A 19322-nucleotide genomic window follows, 5' to 3' on the forward strand; every position below is an offset into this window, starting at 1 on the left:
GGGCGCGAAGAGTTTGAAGCGGTGGCGCTTTTGTTGCTTTTGTGCTTTTCTTTTGGTCGCTTCGCTCGCTGCGGCGGCCGCGCTTCCCCACGCGCAGCCGCCGCAGCAAGCGAAGGTTCGTGCGGTCTATCACTTCAACGAAAACTGAGCGGCGTAAGCACAGCACATACAAAGGTCAGAGCCGTGTGGAGATCGCTTTCAAGACGGTGCGCGTGACAACATCGACAGCCGGCACAGGCGCAAAGTACAAAAACGCATTTGTTGGCAGAGTAGGAGCCCCCCCACCACTCCCTCCCTCCCTCCCGTGCTACCTTCCCGCTTTGCTCCTTTCGCGTGGGGAGATTGCGTCGCCAGTTACTCTTGCGCTCGGTTGCAAGATACGCATGTGGCGCCGCAGGCACAGCGTCCCCCCCCCCCACCCCCCTCCCTCTCATACCCCCACGGCCTTTCGCGCCACGGAAGTCACGTTTGCTCTCCGCTGTGCGTTCGCTGTCCGTGAAGGCGCGCGCCCCCCGCGCGCTTTCACTCGCACATACGGTGCGCGGTGGTGACGACTTTATCGCCCTTGGACTCGTGCTCCACGTCTCATGCTCCTCCTCCGCATCGCCCTCGTTGATCTCCTCTCCCATTAGTGGGCGCACCTCGTGCTCGCTACCGCCCTTGTCGGCGAGATTTTCCCACGGAAACCGCAATTTCGTCTCACGCGGCTGCACTGTAAGCGGTAAGCGTATGCATGGAGTTCTATGTGAGGGTAAACGGGAGTCGGAAAAGGCCGCGTTGTAGCCAGTTCTGCACTATAGACGGTTACGTTATAAGTGGTCTATACTGTAAATTCTTTTTACGTACGTGTGCCTGAGTGAGTTCACCTCTCGACTCTTTAATTTAGCTAGCTTTATTGTGTTTTGATGATACCAGAGTCCTTCCATGCTTTTCTGGTCACGAAACTGCCGCCTCAGTTTCATATAGAGCCAGCGCCCGCCGCTAGAGGCGCAAGCGTGTATGGGAGGGCATGCGAACGCCGCTACCGCTGTGGTTGTGTGTGGGGCAGCCTCGGTATTCTAGCTTTCTCAACTTCCACAACCGTCGGTTTACTTTCACGTAACTATTTTTAACATTCCACATGCTTAAATAACTGCCTCATTGCGTCTTCTGCCATGATATGAGCGCCCGGGACGAAAAAAAAAAAAAACGCTCATAACATGGAACTTGCGGCGGTCTCGGACCAAAGAAAAAAAAATATTCTGGGATTTTGAGCCAGAACCGCGATACGATTATGAGGCACGCCGTAGTGAGGGACTGAGGATTAATTTTGACCACCTGGGATCCTTTAAAATGGACCTAAATGTAAATAAACGGGTGTTCTGCATTTCGCCCCCGTCGAAATGCGTCCGCTGTGCACGGCTGGGCGGTCTCGGTCCATATTTCTTTGTCATCGCCGTTCGCCTCAACACTTCGGTAGGCTCCGCTGTTTAATATTTGCCTGAAATTAGACACCGCGCATTCGCACAAAGCGCCAGTGGTCCCACTTAACACCAGATGCAAACATGTGGGCTGTTGCACCCCCGCTCACCCGTAAGTAAGCGCCAACTCTCCGTTGCGCATAGCGCCAGATTGTTCACCGAGCACAGCTGTTCACTTTCTGTTAAACTGTGGGCAGTATCTTATCCGGAGATCAAAAGTATGAAATTGTTATTGCAAAAAGCTGCTTCTGTAGAATACTTAATGACAATGAAAAGGAAATTGAGCTGCTCCGTGCACTTCAGATTTCTCTGCAAAACGATGCCATTTCTGAATGAGATTTAGGTAGGATAAATGCAAGACAAAATTCAGTACTAAATGTCTTCGGTGCGGCTTTTAGCAACGGCCGGCCGGCCGGATTAAGGCGAACGTGAAGTGTTAGGACCTGCACAGTTGAAACTATCTGTATTGTAATTAGGCAATTGCCTTAGCAAGCAGTCCTTTAGAAGCGTCAGTAAGCCCAGCAATTATTCAAGCTGCTCGTGGTTTCGACTCAGAAACGATGAGACTAGGTATTTTGTGTTCTTAATGCGCCACTATTTACGGGATGTTAAAATGTTGTAATCACCGGTCTTGATATTCTTATCATGGTCGACTTCAACTAAACAGTCCAGCACTCGAAAAAAAGCGCAGCACATGCACAGAACGCACCCGATCACTCAGCTCGCCTCGCACAGCGCAAGCGTTTCGGTACGCGAACGATGCCCTCCGGTGCGCAGTGGCGCCGCGTCGCGGCAGCCTTGGGCAGCGTATGAACCTCTCCCATAGCGTGACGGCGGAGTTTCGTGACTAGAAAAAAATGGAAGGACTCTGATGATACGAATTTCAGCTAATACGAATTTTTTTCGTGGACCCCGTGAGATTCGTATCATCGAGATTCCGCTTCAGTGTTGGAAGCTCGAGTGTTGGAAGCATGCCTCATAATCAAATCGTGGTCTTGGCACGTGAAAGCCCAGAATTAATTTTTTTTAAGTTAGACACAGTTGCAGGAGTTGCATGCATCATTTCCTGCAGCTTGGTTCTCAGCAATTTAGAAGTGTGCAAGTGGGTGGCAGGTAAAAAGCTAGCTTGATTACAATGTTTCAGAAATTAATTTTTTATTGATTGCTTCATGGAGTATCGTATAATTGAGGAAGCCATTGTGTACTTAAAGCTTGTTCATTTAGTATGACAGAGCTAGCACCAGTGTCGAGATATCAGTCTGCAAAATTGTGGGGCTTTGCACATAGGTATTGTTTTCAAAAAATGAAGCAGTTTTATCATGTTTTGTGGGGGAAAAAAAAGAATTTCTGACGTTAGCAGAGCTTTAATGTGTTTACAGCTTTTGCCATTGTTTGCCTCCTGGTTGTTTGCCTCCTGGTCCTCCAGGGTTGTATGTATAGTGTTCCGCAATTCAAACGTGCCCGCATGGTGGCTAGCACTTTTTGTGCCATGAGTAAGCGCTGAAGAAGGGGGGGGGGGTCACAATGCGTCGCAAAGGTCCTCGCTTCTCATTGTATTAGCCCCGAGAACGACCTCCTGCTAGTGCCACTCGCATGACCTCAGGGCGAGGACTTAAGCCTGTCATCTGCCACTATGGGTGGTGTCCGAGTGCCTTGTGCATCGCTTCCATTTGTTTACTCTCGTTCCCTATGCTAGTACATTTATGTCGGTCTTCTCAAAATTGATTTTTACGATGTCATCGATCATAGAAATTTATTCAAAAAAGTCAATTCCTTGACAACACTATATTTCTCAAAGGCAGCGGTACAATGCCGGCCGACTGAGCTCAGTCCAGCACGGTGCAGGTTTTTCATGCATGGCTCTACACTCCGCAGCAGTAGCTCATGTGGATAATAAAAGCATAAATGCGAAAACATGGGTTAGAACTATCCGGCTAAGCAACCATACTTGCCGTAGTGCAACAACCATGTAACAAACGCTGGCTATATATGACTTCTACAACATTTACTTTGATTTTAAGCCGCTGAAACTTGTTTGCTCTCAATGAGTAGGTCATAGTAAAATATAGAATTTTTTTATTTCTTCATACAAACATTCGGCAGCAGCATGAGGACTCAATAAACACTGCCGTCTAGATTCTGCGGATGCCGCTTGCTTTTTGAACTGCTTCTCAAAATTAGGGCGTTCTTTGCCAGTTAATTGTAAATGGTACCCGCCGCAGTGCCTTAGAGGCCATGGTGTTGCGCTGCTAAGCACAAGGTCGCGGGATCAAATCCCAGCCGCAGCGGCCGCATTTCGATAGGGGCAAAATGCAAAAACGCTCGTGTCTCATGCTTTGGGGGCACGTTAAAGAACCCCAAATCGTCAAAATATATGCGGATTCCCCCGCTACCGTGTGCCTCATAATCGGATTGTGGTTTTGGCACTTAAAACACCAGAATTTATTTATTTTTATTGTAAGTGGTGGTAATTTGAAGTAAAGCTAATGGAGGCTTTCAGCTGCTTGCAGCACACAAAAACGCAAGGACCAATATTTATGTTGTTTTCAGTGCTACACGATCAATTCAGTTCTGCCATTTACAGGTGCTTGTTGCTTAAACTGTTATGACGGATATCTTTGGCAAAACTTACACAGCTGCTTGTCCCATAATTTTGTCGAAATATGCCTTTTAGACAGTGTGGCTGCATCCAGCAAGAAGCCGAAGCCTTATTCATTAATAGTATGGTGCACATTGAAGATGTTATTCACCAGAGGAAGTAAAAAATCAAGTGAATTTACAGTAAAAGCTCGTTAATTCGAATTCAGCAGGGATGCAACAAAAATTCGAATTGTACAAAATTTGAACTAATGAAAGTCAGATAAAAACTCGCTTGGTTAAGGCACGTATATAGTCCGACGTAGCGTAAGCGCGTGTGCATGTGCTACGTCACGTTGGCACAAACATTGGCATCTATAGTTCGACGCAATGGCACAGCCAATTTAACGGGAAGCGGCCAACATGGTCCGACGTGTCCTACGTCGACATGGCTCTTGCTCCATGCGCGCGTTCGTCGCGTCGACTGCACTCACCCACAATGCATTGCATGAATCAAAACATGCCCTCGCTGCTTCGCCGACGGTCGCAGACAGCCGTTCAAAGCGGTGCGTGGGTCGGGGATCATTCTACGCATGCTCCGAAGAGAGCAGGCGACAGCACAGCACAAGGGCGTAGCGTAGCTGGCCACAAGTGACGTGCGCCAAAAACGTTGGACTATAAAGTCGCCACAGCGTCACTTGTGGCCAGTCACGCTACGGCGCTTGCGCTGCGTCGTCGGCTGCTCGATTCGGAGCATGCGCAGAACGATGCCCGACCCGTGCACCACTTTGAACGGCTGTCTAAGGCTGTCGGCGAAGCGGCGCGGGCGCGTTTTAGTGTGTGCAGGTGCGTTATAGAGTGGCCCGTGCAGCGACATGAGCGTGGCCATCGTGCTCTCGCCCACCAGCACTCTCCCCATCCACGATGGTGCGGAGTTCGAATTATCGGTGCTGGCGCAGATTTCAGTGTGAATTAGCGGGATGCGTTACATATTGCTCTCAATACATTGTTGGACTGGCGGCGGCGGCTACTTCGAATTATCTAAAATTTCAAATTAACGAGTTGTGAATTAACGAGCATTTACTGTATATGAGGCTTGTGGTGACTTCTTTATGAGGCGAGTATATGAGGTGGTGTTTTATAGACCTGCATAGCGAATAGTTCACAGTTTGTGTAATTAAACCACAGAGGTTCGAGACATTGTGATCAGAAGGTACATGAATTTCCCTCTTCAAGGCAGCTTAAGCTGCGCTCTAGTGCCCCAAGTATACTGAAAACATTGCAGTTGGCACTGTAAAGAACTGCTTCGTGATTTCGATTCAAAGTTGTGGTGAACGGATGGGTTTCGAAAACAATGCGTGCCTTGCCATAGCAACAGTCAGTTGCTTCCGTTGCAGGAGGGATGTGCCATATTGTCCATAAAGGCTGATGCAGGCCACTATGAAATATTCCATTGCTTGTAATGGCTTGGCTCTCGATCTTAATCTCAGAACTTTTCTTTCAGGTGATTGTTATTATGGTATTCATGAAGTATATACTAAACATGATGCGCAGTCGTGTTAACAGCCATGAACAATGCTTTTAAAGGGGGGGGGGGGGGCCTGTTACGAAGAATGGTAAATGTAGTAGTAAATTTTTTCGTACAAAATGCATGCCTAACTTTTCCTATTATGCATTGTTACAGTGCCCACATTTGACTAGAACTCACCAGAGCAATAATAATCTTGATAAAAGTTTTGGATGCAGTATCCTTCTAACATAGGGATTTATAATTGTGACACCAAATACACCGAAATTGTTGTTGCATGTAGAATGCAATGTCTACCATAACTAAGTGCCAAGGGAATGTTGACGTTTTGAGTGAATCATCATGCAAAATTTTGCATGCTGAATTTGCAGACATTCTTATTACGCAAAAATTATGGACAGACATGGCGCACCTCTGCATTGCAAAATGCAGAGGTGCGCCACCCTTTCAACTCTACATATCTTGCAATATTTAAGCTGCAAATTTTCACGATTCATGCGGTTTCAAAAACGAAACTGCAGTTTAGGCGTGACAGCTGAAAGCAGCTGAAACATCTTTCGAGAAGTACAGTTGGCGCACCTAATACCCAAAGCATGCACAAAGCGAAAGAGCACGCATGGAAGTTGAACAAGCCGGATAGAGCAGCGTCCTGGCCGTGACATCACTCACAAGAGGACGCCGCTAATACCGCAATGCATCAGCTTGGTGTCCCCAGTGCCCACCAGTGGCGCAAAAATGCGCCGGTCGCCATGTGGGCTGATTATCGCATTTGAATCGCTGAGCACTGTACATCAGCAGTAATAGGGTGCAAAATCTATAATCACAAAAGGTCAAACTTTTGTTATCCCTGCCTGTGTTTTGTTGTTGTGCAAAGAAATTGCTTTTCTCAATGCTGTGGAACAACAGGCATGGTGCCCATAGGACAAATACATCAATTGATGTAGTATACCGCTTAAGTAAGTCAGTAAAACATTATTCTGATGAATCCAATTCTGTTACATGTACTAAGCATGTGTTATTAGCATTTGTGTGTGCGTGAGTGCGTGCGTGTGTGTGTGTGCGCGTGCGTGCGTGCGTGCGCGTGTATGCGTGTGTGTGTGTGTGTGTGTGTGTGTGTGTGTGTGTGTGTGTGTGTGTGTGTGTGTGTGTGTGTGTGTGTGTGTGTGTGTGTGTGTGTGTGTGCCTTCAAACTGCCTTCATTTGTTGCGGCTTACACCAGTAGGAACCAAGAACAAGTACATGCCTCAAAGAGCTTCTTGCTTAAAACGAGAGTCCACGTGAAGTTAACCCCTTCTGTGCCACACTATTATCCTGAATTCTAACCATTTCTAAAATGCAGAATTCTTAATGAAAAACAATGCAAACAAAATTTAAGTGTTTATTTACATAAAATCTCAACCATTTATTGCGAAAGTGAAGCTTAACAGCCTTATACAAGAAAATTGAAAGTATTATCAATAAGAAAATGTAAATTGCAAGAAAATAAAAAGCATAGTTGACAAGTTGAGCTCTTCCTTGGCCATTTTTACTAGAAATGTGTGGACGAGCCTAGCTCCTCCATAGCAGAGAAGGGGTCAAGCTACAAATGTGGTGGTATTCTGCGGGCAACTGATGGCCACTGTTCCTGCCAATTCACACACACCCTAAAACGTAATATGTAGTCGGGCAATGAGACACCTGGAACAAACAAGCCATAGCATTTAGCGTGTTCATGATTGATAAGGAGATCGTGCCAGGTTTAGGACAAACAAGAATGCCATGCTATTTTCTGGCAGCATTGTTTAACAAGAAATCTGACACATAGTGCTCTGCTTAAGGCTTTCAAATCTGGAGGTGCTGGAAGTGTCTTCTGGGTGGAAAAACTTGAATATCCTAATAAATCTGTTAATGTGACAATGCTCTAAATAAAATTGCTGTCTAATTGCATAAGTTCACAGAATTGGTCCTTGGGGAAGTGCAAAAGAAAAAGCATTACACCCCACCCATATGTGTGAATTTGGAGTGGTACTGGCCTCAATACTGTGCAGTGCAACAGAATATTTTGTTTTCCTATCTTTACCAGTAAATTCTTCACCCTTTTTCGCAGCGTCTGCTGTCCGAGTACTACCGTGGGTCACCAGATGCGCTCAACTTTTGCAAGGACTTCGAGCCTCACAACATCAGCTACTGGGAGAAACTGAAACGCTCACTGACATCCAAGCTTCCGCGTGATCTGCAGGTCACAAGTGGCGACACACAAGGGCAAGCCGTTGATCACTTCTGGGAATTTGTGAAGGGTCTCATCATGCCAGTGTAGTGACACTATGTGCTCGCAGCCTTTGGACCATGTGAGTGGCACTTGTTGCAGTGTGCTGCCACCTTGTGAAGGTTCTACCCCTAATCAGAGATTTATAATTTTAGCCTGTATTGCACATTTGGCTTCTTGCAGTGGAGCCCTGTAATGCCCTGGGGCGGGCATTTTTATGTTTATTGTGAGGAGGGTGCTGATGAAACCTAACTGTGTGACTACTCTAGCAGCAGTGCATCACTTGTGGCATCACTGATATTGCAATGATGTATGATACTGGTGCCACGCCGTTTGGTGTGATTTTAGTCCGGCTGTGCAGCTCACGTAAGCTCCTGGTCACCCAAGTAGCAAGCAGCCTTCTGCTGGTTAGTGCATAGAGTTTCATACAGTTACTAGTGGGAACTGTGGCACTAGCATTGATGGGTGCTGCAAGCAAGGTGCTTCAGCCAGCATAGGAATGATGCATGGACAAATACATGTACTAACCATCATTCCCATGGTGGCTGAATGATCACAGTGCCAGAGTTCCCTCTAGTAATTATTGTTGGAAACTCTATGGGTTAGTGTAAATATAAAATACTCTCTGAAAGCCATTATATTTCTAATCGCATCCGTGAAGTAGTGCGTCATTGCTTCGATGTACATAATTTTAAAAGAAATGACATCATTTGCATATATATATCTTTAGAACAGGTAGCATGGCCCTCTTACAGGCCTTCAATCTTTACATTTTTTTGTTTTTTTGCGCAAGGCATGTGAAGTAATATTTTTTGTATAATTTTTGAGACACTGTGTGTAGAGCATGCCAGTTCCACTGTACCTGGAATGGAAGGCATACACTATACTCTTTTTAGCCCATTATTTCAGTGTTGTTTTATTACTTACCTGCTCCAGTGCTTCATTATAATTGCATGCAGGTTGTTTCTTATAATTTTAGAAATGTTTTATGTCCTTGACAGATTTTTACAAGTATACTCTTAACCATGTTTTCATGTATATAGCCCATCTGTACCAAATTTGTATATTATTCTGCTTTACAGTGTGTCACAACTTGACACATGTGTATCAGATCTTGAAAGTGCTTACTTGCTCCCTTCACTTGAGCATATTTTCCAAGATATATTTGACAGTTTGTTTGCTCTCCTTTGCGAATAATGTGGAAAGAGCTTTCATGAATCATCAAACCATTTGGTGTGTATGCATCAGAGCATGTGATTGAGTGCGGTCTTCTATAGTAAAGTGCACTGTGTTTGCAAGGATGGGTAATGGAAGAGGGCAAGCTTTTGACAACGCAGAAAAAATACAATATTACAGTTACAACAATATGAACATATAACAATAGCTGTGGTAAGATGTTTCACATAGCGTGATATCTAACCCGCAGGGCCAGTTCAGCAATGCAGGTTTGCACGTTCATGCAGTGCAACCCACACAGCGTTATAGCATGTGGTGACAGGTTATTCGTTGCACTCTAAATGTCTTCAAGGCCACAGTGTGCTACCCTGAGGGGGCATGTCACTTGTGCTTGTGGGCAGATGTGTGTAGTGACGACAGACCAGCCCATCGCGCTGCTTTGCGTTGTAGCCATATTTGCAGGTTGTTGCACTCTTGCTACTTTGCTCACATGCATGCCTTCCATGCATGTGCATCTGTGTACCCCATAGGATTCTAAGAGGTTGGCTCATCTACAGAGCTAAGTCACCCAGTGTTCGAGCTTGCCACATTTTGAAGTGTTAAATTACAAGGAAGAAAATCTCGTACTATTGTATTCAGAGAGTGGCTCCGTGAAATTAACTCGGTGTTTTCTCAGCCTCATAATTTCATTCTATTCATGCAAATATGGCAATATAAACTAGACTTGCTCGAAGCTGAAGGAATGCAGCACTTGTGGGTCAGCAATATTCTTCTTTTGGCCTTTATTGTGGCCTTTTTGTATTGTGTTTAGCGTTGGGCAGCCATTTTGAAGTGATTGCATATAATGTTTTGTAGAAGTCATACATGAGCAAATCTGAAACCACTGTCATTCTACATTGTATGCATATGCAGATAGAAAATGAGCCTTTATTTAATAAACACGGGTTTCTGCCCACCATGCATAACTGCTGTTGCCTCATGATCAAGCTCCCTATGTGAATTGTGACGTACAAAGCATGTTAACCCTTTCCGCATAACTTGTGTAGCCTTCTGGGGAGCAATGAAGAGCAACACAGTTCACATTTGAGCTCCCATTTCTTGTGTGTTATGACCTACCGGTGGGTCGTGCTCGTTTGAAGCTTTCGCAAGCTCCATAGCAAAGGTGTCACTTGTGCACTACAGGGGCGCTATAACGTAACATGATTCCAAACTGTTTTGATTCCAATTTTTGCAATCAGCCTCCACGATTGGTCAAAACATTTTCGGGCCACTCCCAACTTCGCCTGTCTGTCACGCGACGTCACGAAAACTGCGATAGCTCCCCATCTGATATAACGTGTACACACTGGTTATGTATGATTAAACTGCACAAAAGAAAAATACTAATCATTCCTGATTCGACGCCTTTTCACCATTAGCCCTCTGCTATTGGTCCAATGTTTTCTGGCTACGCCCACTTCGCCTGTCTGTCACGCGACCTCACAAAACCGCGAAAACTCACCATGTCATAGTGACGTGTACGCGGGGGAAAATGCATTAATATGCCGAACAAAACTAAAAAATTTTCTGAATAGCCACAGACTACCCCATTCCGAAAGGAATAGAAGATGGCTGCCTGCTGATCGCTCAGGCTCTCGCTACTCGCACCTGCCGGTGAGGATGTATTTATTTGCGCATGATAAACCTTTTTGCGTGGCAGTAAAACGTTATCCAGCCCTTCTGGCATGCATACGACATCGCTCTGCCAACTGTTCCTTGCTGAGGATCCGTTTTAGCGGCATTCTTATCCTTCCGTTGCACGCCGCCGCGATTTTCGACCAGCCACCGCAAGCTAAGTAAGGCGAAGCGGACCAATGGGAGAAGCTGGCACCACCCTCTTCGTGCGGTTATCTATTTTCACTGTGCTGGCTCGGCCCCATCGAAACCCTCTCCACTAGAGCGTGCTCCTCTCCTCTTGTCAGCCAATTAGATAAAAAAAACGCTGAGTTGTAGACAATGTTATTTGTTTTGAAGGCGAACAAAGGTGACCTCCTATAAACGAGGAGAGTGTTTGATTGGGTTGTTCAGACAACGCTGCGGGCACTGCCCGATGCTTGCGTCGGTGGTTGCGTAAATTTAACGTCAGGAGTTTGGAATCAAAACAGTTTGGAATCATTTTACATTACAGCGCCCCAGGAAAGCCCTGTGTACAGCTGCACAGTCCTGGGAAATCACCACCATGACCTGCCTATGACCTACATCGTAGTGAACGTGTTAACAAAGCTGCCAAGTATTAAAGACAATTAGAAGTGTGTGAATAGCAAAGTTTCAGCTTGTATTGAAATAGGATTATGTAATGTTAGAATGCATGTGTGAAATTGTATATCGGACTAAACTAGAATATTGAATTTGTCCTATAAATTAAAAGACCTGTGTATTCATGTTGAAGGGGCCCTGAAACACTTTTTGAACATAGTAAGAAAATGTTGCCGATCTGTCAACGAGGCTCCTGTGAACATGCGAGTTAAATATTGCACTGCATGCAGCAGGGCATTTACAATCTCATATCAAAAGCACTGAAAAATCGCTCTCTCGTTCGCAATGTCATGTAGTGTCATTGCAATCAGTGAGACCCACCAACAGCTATTGGCTGATTTCGTGATCACTAGAATATTCTCAATACAATTATTGCTCCTTTGAGTTATACCAATGAAAAACACATGTCTGCGACATCCATACGACAGAAAAAACATTTTATATTTGCAGTCTACACACAACAGTAGCGTGTGGCCTCCGAGATGAAAAGCGTAGTGCAGGTACTGCAGCGGCCGCGGGGTGCCGCCACGCGCCGTCTCACCGCCGAGATGTTAAACCTTTGGGCGGGGCCAGCGAGGCATAGCTCCTTTGTGTGTGTAGCTTCCAGCGTGCTAGTGGAAATGAAAGGAGAAAGAAAGCCGTTCATCGGACTGATAACTACGCTTGAAGGATTAGCAAAATTGTTGCGGCAGGAGATTCGCGTGGTGACATAATTATGGAAATAAACAGCGCAACCTTTACCCTGACCTTAGGCAAAGAAGACACACGCAAGTGTCTTCTTTGCCTAAGGTGTGCATAAGAGTGGCGCTGTTTATTTCCGTCATGTATATGTACCAACTCGCCCAAATATCTGCTCCTATGGAGATAGTTTAATAGTGATGCCATTTTATGATTAGTTAGAAAAGTGTTTCCCTTTAAGCTTGAGGCCAAGGCATGATGGAGGAGCTGAACTGGCAGCAACAGCTTAAAAACAAACCAAATCAAAAGCAAGAGCTTAATTAAAATTTTTAACATGCAAAACTCATTTTATAAACGTTAAAAAATTCAGTTTAAAATGAAACCTAAATAGGAGACCAAGCTTGAGGAAGGACAATGTTTATGGGATATAGCTTGTTCAACAAACCTTCAAAGGTACTGCCATGTCTGTTTTTTAGCAACGGTGACTGACATGTGCCTCCAGATATTTAGCATTTGTGTGCCATTCATGGCAGTGGTAATGCAGTATGCCCTACAAGTGTACACACGTTTGATATTGCCAGATCCCTGTGAACACTGACTCAGTTTATGTAAATAATTACTCCGGCTGAGCACACAATGCTTTTAATGTTCGCTGATGAAGAAGACAATGTTGAAAGCGTTGAAAGAGTGACGCATTAAGATCAGCAGCGTTGGCCCGAAGCAGCTTGTGGTGTTGCCCGTAACAGTTTGCATGTGTTAACATCAGCATAGCACTCACTACCGAGATGTACAGATCTTGGATACTATGTTGGCGAAGAGAACTGTTTTGACACTTTGAATTATTTGCAAATAAATAACTAGGTATTTAAAAGTTAGATTGGATTGTTTGGCAACTTGTTATTAGATTTGAATTCAAAGTTTGAATGTTTACGTACTCCATGAGACAATGCTTTCTTGCATGGGGCATCCACATCGACTATCCTGTACCTCGAATGCATCAGCTGCTGTCACATTTCACTTTCATTTCACTTTCATGCAACTATTCGATGGGGGCGAAATGCGAAAACACCCGTGTACTTAGATTTAGGTGCACGTTAAAGAACCCCAGGTGGTCCAAATTTCCGGAGTCCCCCACTACGGCGTGCCTCATAATCAGAACTGGTTTTGGCACGTAAAACCCCATAATTTAACTTTCATGCAACTAAACACAAGCTTGGAAAAACACACTAGTATCCAAGTTACAACTGCAATTTGCATTCCATAACAATCTTTCCATTGATGAGAGGGAGTGTGTTGTGCTCACTTTTCACATTTGACTGTTGTAGTGTTTTCACTCATTGAGCTAAGAAAAGTCTTACAAAAAAGGGGTTTCCTATAGTAAATGGGAAGTCTAACTGCTGTGTATGTTCAAGCCAGTTTTTTGTGTGAGCTTAACTTGGCAGCAGCAAATTTTTAAAATGTCTTAGTCATCATATAATGCAGACATCAATGTGTTTTGTCAAAAGTACCTGTACGTTATGCCACGCCAGGTATGGTGGCAGTCCATCATGTGTGTTTGGGATGCTGCATGTGGCAAATAAAGAATGGCTACTGCAGTTTTAATCATAAGGAAGGAAATTGTGGTCTTTCACACTGCTTGAAAAAGTACACAATAATGTGTTGTCTACTTGTGGGCTTATCCTTTTGCATTTTTGTTTGTGTATGTGCAGAAACACATTGTGGACAAACTAGAACTGACTTTTGGGAAAGACAAAAAAGTTAAACTTGCTAAACGACACGCTGTAGGAAACAATGCATGTATTGCCATGAAAGTAACAAGTGAGCTGTGGTATCATGCAATGATAAATATTGTGTGCATCTACTCTTTCTCGTGAACATTTAAAATAAGTTTGTTTTATAGTGCAGTGAACTTATAGGAATGTTCAGTAAGCACGAAACTGCAAATACTATAGTATTGTTATAGTATCTGAGAACAGTCTATACAAACTTGCTGTAGGTTAGAAACTTGCTTGTTCGAGTCTCACAGGAACGGCAGAAAACCTACAATTATATTTGGGTTACTGAATTATCACTTTCCATCAAACTTCTGACTGTCGTAAGCCTGCAATATCTTCGATTCATTCTTCAGGTGTGTTCAATGTTACCTTACGCGGGTCTTACTCATGCACGTCTTGCCTGGAGAGGTTACCCTTAAAAGCACTAAACATTCAGAAGCTAAATTGTTTGCCACAGTAGCCATCAGCCTATTGCACTTTGTCAGCATCCATTAACCTACCACACACTGAAAAGGACAGACCCAGACAATAAGCATGTGACAAGCATGTGTGAAAGTTGGTTATAATTGGACTGCTTTGGGCCTTTACTTTTTTGCAATAGGGTGTACATGCACCTATTGATTGGGATGCACGTTGTGTGCCTACAGATGGGCATGAAATTTCCATGGACTACTGACAATTTTGTGCAGTTATGTGAAAACACAATGCCAAATTGCTTAAGATGAGTAAGTCACTACATCTTAAGAGAAAGTGTCTTAGTTACATTAGTACTATTCTACAAAAAGTTGAGATAACTATTCTGAGTGTAATATAAAAATTGCAGGCCTTTGATTGTGCCTTAAGTGACTGCCATAGAAGTAGCACAGGGTGAATGAGTGTTGTGTTAGTGTACAGATCCCTTCACAGCTGTCTAGAGTGCACAGTCAGCCAGCTCCGGTGTGCGGGCAATGCCCAATGGCACCTGGTGTGTTTGCAATAGCGCACCCATATGCACGTGAGGCCACACAACTGTGTAACACTGGCAAGTTGCTTTCTGAAAATGACGTTTGAGCAGGGCCTTCATTTTGCCAGTGCCGGCCATTCACATGCTCTACACAACAGTGAGTGGGTCTGTACAGACAAAACAAAAGGTAATCAAAGTGCATTGTTTGGGTTGATGACTCATAGAATTCTGGTGTACGTTGATTAAATGCAATAGTAATTATTATAGCTTGCAAGTCCAACAACATTTTGCCACTGAATATGCTGTTCAGTGATATTTTTTCGTGGCTACCAATCTACTCCAATTGTTTCCCACATGAGCTACATTTTACACAGTTATGTTGAATTATTAAGAAAATGTAGCATTTTGATGCTGCTATTATGTCAGCAGCAGCATGTGCATGCAAAGCTTGTCACATGTATGGTAGTTTCTAGTATATGGATACAAAAATTGAATGCTTTGGATAAATCACTTTGACACCCCTGAAAAGCTTGAAGGGGAACAGTGACAAAATTGCCAGCGGAGAAATGATATATATCCCCTTCAGTCACGGTGTACACATTTGTGGATGAAACTTATTTTTGCCATTTCTGTACAGTTGTGGCAATGAATAGACCACAAAAATTAAGCTTATGATAAATTGAACGTTCTGCTTACCTGAAGTATCTTCATTTTACTTCTGACGGAAATCTATCACTACCGAAGATCGCTTTGGAGAAGGCACTACAGTTTTTGACGGAAGGTGTGACGGGGGACATTTCGGTAGCAATTGCGAAAGAATCCTTTTTTTCTTTCTAGTATTGCTTACAACCAATAATTAACTTGTGAAAGTAATTTGCACTAGTGATACAATTCTTTTTTTTTTATGAAAAAATGTATCATTATGAGTGCACAATAATCAGATACTTAATCACTCTAGTTATGGTTACTCGTCATAAAATGCAGAAAAAGTCATTCTACTACCTTGACTTGCTCTTAATAGAGTCTGCAGCACTTTGACATAAAATTATGTGAACCTAATGTTTATCAACAGTCGATCATAATTCAAGACTGAAGAGGATATAGTGGTGAACATAGGGGCCTTGCTTGAGGGTGTACCTCAGGTTGCCTGGGTGCAGCAAACGCGCATGGCAATTTCCAGTCACAAAGGCACAACACCTCACATGTTCACAGCACAACACTGTATCTATTCACACTTGACATGTACATGACTTGCAGTCCTCTTGGAGCAGCATTTTGTGCTGCGAATGTGTGAAAACTTGGCATGAGTAGGAGTTATATTTGCAAGACGATTGCTGCGTTGGGCGCACTCCCAGGTCTGAAGGAAATTAGTCAACACACCAAGGACATAATGTCTGGTTACAGTATTCTGCAATAACGCACAGTGGCATAGCCTGGGTTTTCTTCTGTGGTTGCCAAGATGTGCATGGCAAGAAGGGGGAGAGGTCAGTTGGTGTGAAATCTTTCGTAGACAGAAAACAGCATTTTGGGTGACTGCCCAGTTATCTACCACCACCCCCACCCCAGTTCTTGCATGCTTTCTGACAACACACTGGCTTTCAAAAGCTTAGGCCAGTGGTGGCCAGTTTATTGCTTGCTGCAAGCTAAAAGAACTGTAAAATACAGGCACATTCAAGAATTTCAATTCAAACTAAAATATAAACTATCTTGATTCAGTTTCCCAAACTCAGTCTTTACCCAAAATGGCTTGGTATCCATAAGGGTAGCTGGCACCAGGATAAAAAAGAGGCAAGTTACATTATAGCAGAATGATGTCAATTTTGAACTTTCATAATGTTGTCTCAAAGTGGTGGCATACATTTGGCTGATTGTGTAATAACGAATAGAGCATTGAACCAGGATGAACAAGTGAAACTAAGGATTTCTTGTAGTGCATATTAATACATAAAGTAATCATCACCCTTAGTTAACTTGTTGCAGTGTCAATGCATCTCTCAAACAGACTCATTTAGTTAGTTGCATGATCAATGCATGCTGGCTGGTGGTCCGCCCTCAGCACTATAATTTTTTGTTTGATTTCAGATGCTGCAATTTAGCTTTCAAAAAAAAAAAAAAAAACTTAGCACAAAAGCCATAACACTGACAAGATATTGTGCATATTAGGAAAAATTACAGATGCAATAGTCACCTGACAAAAATAAGTGTTCAGAAATAAAAAAAAAAGTGCTTAATTAAAAAAAATCGTAGCCAATAGAATGGTGACCTGGGCCAGTATAATGTAACAATTCATTTCACTTGCTTCAATTGCTGTGATAACATGGGCAGAGTGCCACTCAGACCACTGACAAAGAGCAAAAAGGAAAATTATTTAAATAGAATTGTTTCATTATACTGGCCCTGAATACGTCTTTCAACAGCTCAACATAAATTATCTGCAGCTTGTACTGAAGACTTCTCGCACGCTGTTCATACTGCAATTTGGGCAGACCAATTAGTAGCTGAATTCTTGTAGGAAAATGGCGATATATCAGTCGAAGCTGTAATAGTAAAACAGCAGCCTTGAAACTTTTATACACATTTTGCATAGATTTCTACCTTAAACCTAGTGCAAACGAGTTTAAATGTGGAGTGCACTACATTTAAACCCATTATTTCATTTTTATGTGTATGAATGTATATAATTTGTAAATTTGTCAGTTTGGTCACCAAAGAGAAAATGTTTCAGCAGGGTCTGAAAAGAATAGCAAAAGAGAATAGGCAGGTCAGATATGCCCATTCCCGTTTGCTACCATGGCAACTGCTCTCCTTTAAATCGACCTGCAGAAATGGACAGTTTCTTCCCATTTAGTTAAATAATAATTCATGACCTTTCAGTTCAGTTATTTTAATGATGTTTGTAATGTTTGTACACATTGCATCAGCTTAAAAAGCATTTTTGAATAGGGTAATTCTCTCGCAATAGCATAACAAAATTCCTCAAACTTAGACAAGTAGGACTAATACAAAACCCTCAAATTTTCTGATCTGTTAATTCTTGGCCAGGGAAGTCAAGAGCCGCGAAGAGGTAGTGGTTTGTGCGAATCTACCAGTTCATTAAGCCAGACTGCATGCGATATCATTTAATTCAACTTCAGCGTTATGCTAACTCACAAGCATTACCTATGCACTCAAACAGTGTTCTTGTTTGGACGCTGCCTCAGAACAGCCAATCATGCAACATTATTAAAAGCATGAGCATCTGTGCACTCATGGCGACGTTATTTTTAAGCACTTAATTCCTGCTGGCCCTGGCAACTTACTGCAGGCTTATTAGAGCCGAGGCCTACACGGAGACAGGTGTGTCCAAGCACAAATGTGACCGGTAGGTGCAACACAGCGCAGGATTGTCAATGTTCACGAGTTTGTAACTAAACGTTATCTTTCACATACGTCCACAATGATGCATGACGGCCAACCATTGCACCGTGAGCACACTACGCAAGATGCCATGAATACAAGGGAAGCAACCACTACGCATCCAATGCCACGAATCCTTATCTATAGAATGTGTGAGCCCCGCCTCCAATAATGCAAGCACGCTCTCTATGCTCTACAGATTGTTTACTATTCCCAGTCAGCAGTGAGATTTCCATGCAGAAGCTGCAAATCGCAGATAAAGCCCAGCATTCTGTTCACCACAGACACCAAAGCCACACCCAAAACCCGACAGGTACTCTGTGCACCAGAAAGTCCCCAGATTAGCCACATAAGTAGCTACATTCGTGTGGTTTCTTCCTGGCTGCGTAGTTTTACTTGGCGCATTTCGTCATGGTGTTTTCATTATGCTGTTCAATATTTATTAATGCTACGTGCTACCCAATCCGTTTAGTGTGTCAACACAACAAGAAAGTCGACCGCTTTATGCACACGCATTTGACGATCGCGATCGTCAAGTCCCTATATGCTCCAGGTTTTCCCCATATGAGGAGATCCAGAATTAACCTGGTGGCCGCCGGTGGTGGTCAAATCAAATGTCAATGCACGACAGCCAAATAAGTAGGGCATAAAGTTGTGACGGGTTGCATATGCGAATTTGGTTTTGTTCATTCGTACAGCAAGCGGTAGGACTCCTTACCCTGCTGCCGCTTCCCGTGCCTGTTCGGTGTCGGCAGTTTCTAAAGCAGGCAGATTTATACGAGGCATTTTACTAATGCATGAGCTCATGCACTTTTCTCATCAAATGTCATACAATGCAAATGTGTCGACGTTCCGCTTTTATAGAGAGCCTTAATACAGCGTATAGACTGGATTACCTCGGCCATGTGGTCACATCGGTGCCCCGATGACACTTTGTTTACATGCGGTTGCGTGCTTTTGACCATGGGGCGGCAAGTGCAACCCTTGCCCCCACTTCTCCAAATATGCCTATGACACATTGTGATCGTCAAGATTGCAAGCGCTCACGGCTGGGCCCTCGAGTGTACGATGTCAGTCTCGCAATTCTAATGCACCGTCACATGATTGTTTGGATGCTATTAGTGGCAATCGGTCAAGATAATGGCACATTGTGGTATTTTAATTTGGGAGAATGGAGACCCGCAAAACCAGCCTAGACTGTCGTCAGCTGTTCGGCGGCGAGTTTCGTTTTCTGCTTTTTAGCAGCTTA

General features: G+C 43.7%; 1 protein-coding gene across 1 annotated transcript in view; it reads left to right on the forward strand.

Moving 5' to 3' along the window:
• Positions 1 to 13567, forward strand: part of LOC119462563 (MPN domain-containing protein-like) — a 57120-nt gene extending 43553 nt beyond the window's left edge. The window contains exon 14 of the mRNA XM_037723904.2: positions 7652 to 13567. Coding sequence (XP_037579832.1) covers positions 7652 to 7861 — 210 coding nt within the window. The 3' untranslated portion in view covers positions 7862 to 13567. The remainder of the gene's footprint in view (positions 1 to 7651) is intronic.
• Positions 13568 to 19322: the final 5755 nt, after the last annotated feature.

Source organism: Dermacentor silvarum, chromosome 1 (genome assembly GCF_013339745.2).
Source record: "Dermacentor silvarum isolate Dsil-2018 chromosome 1, BIME_Dsil_1.4, whole genome shotgun sequence".
Taxonomy (NCBI): Eukaryota; Metazoa; Arthropoda; class Arachnida; order Ixodida; family Ixodidae; genus Dermacentor; species Dermacentor silvarum.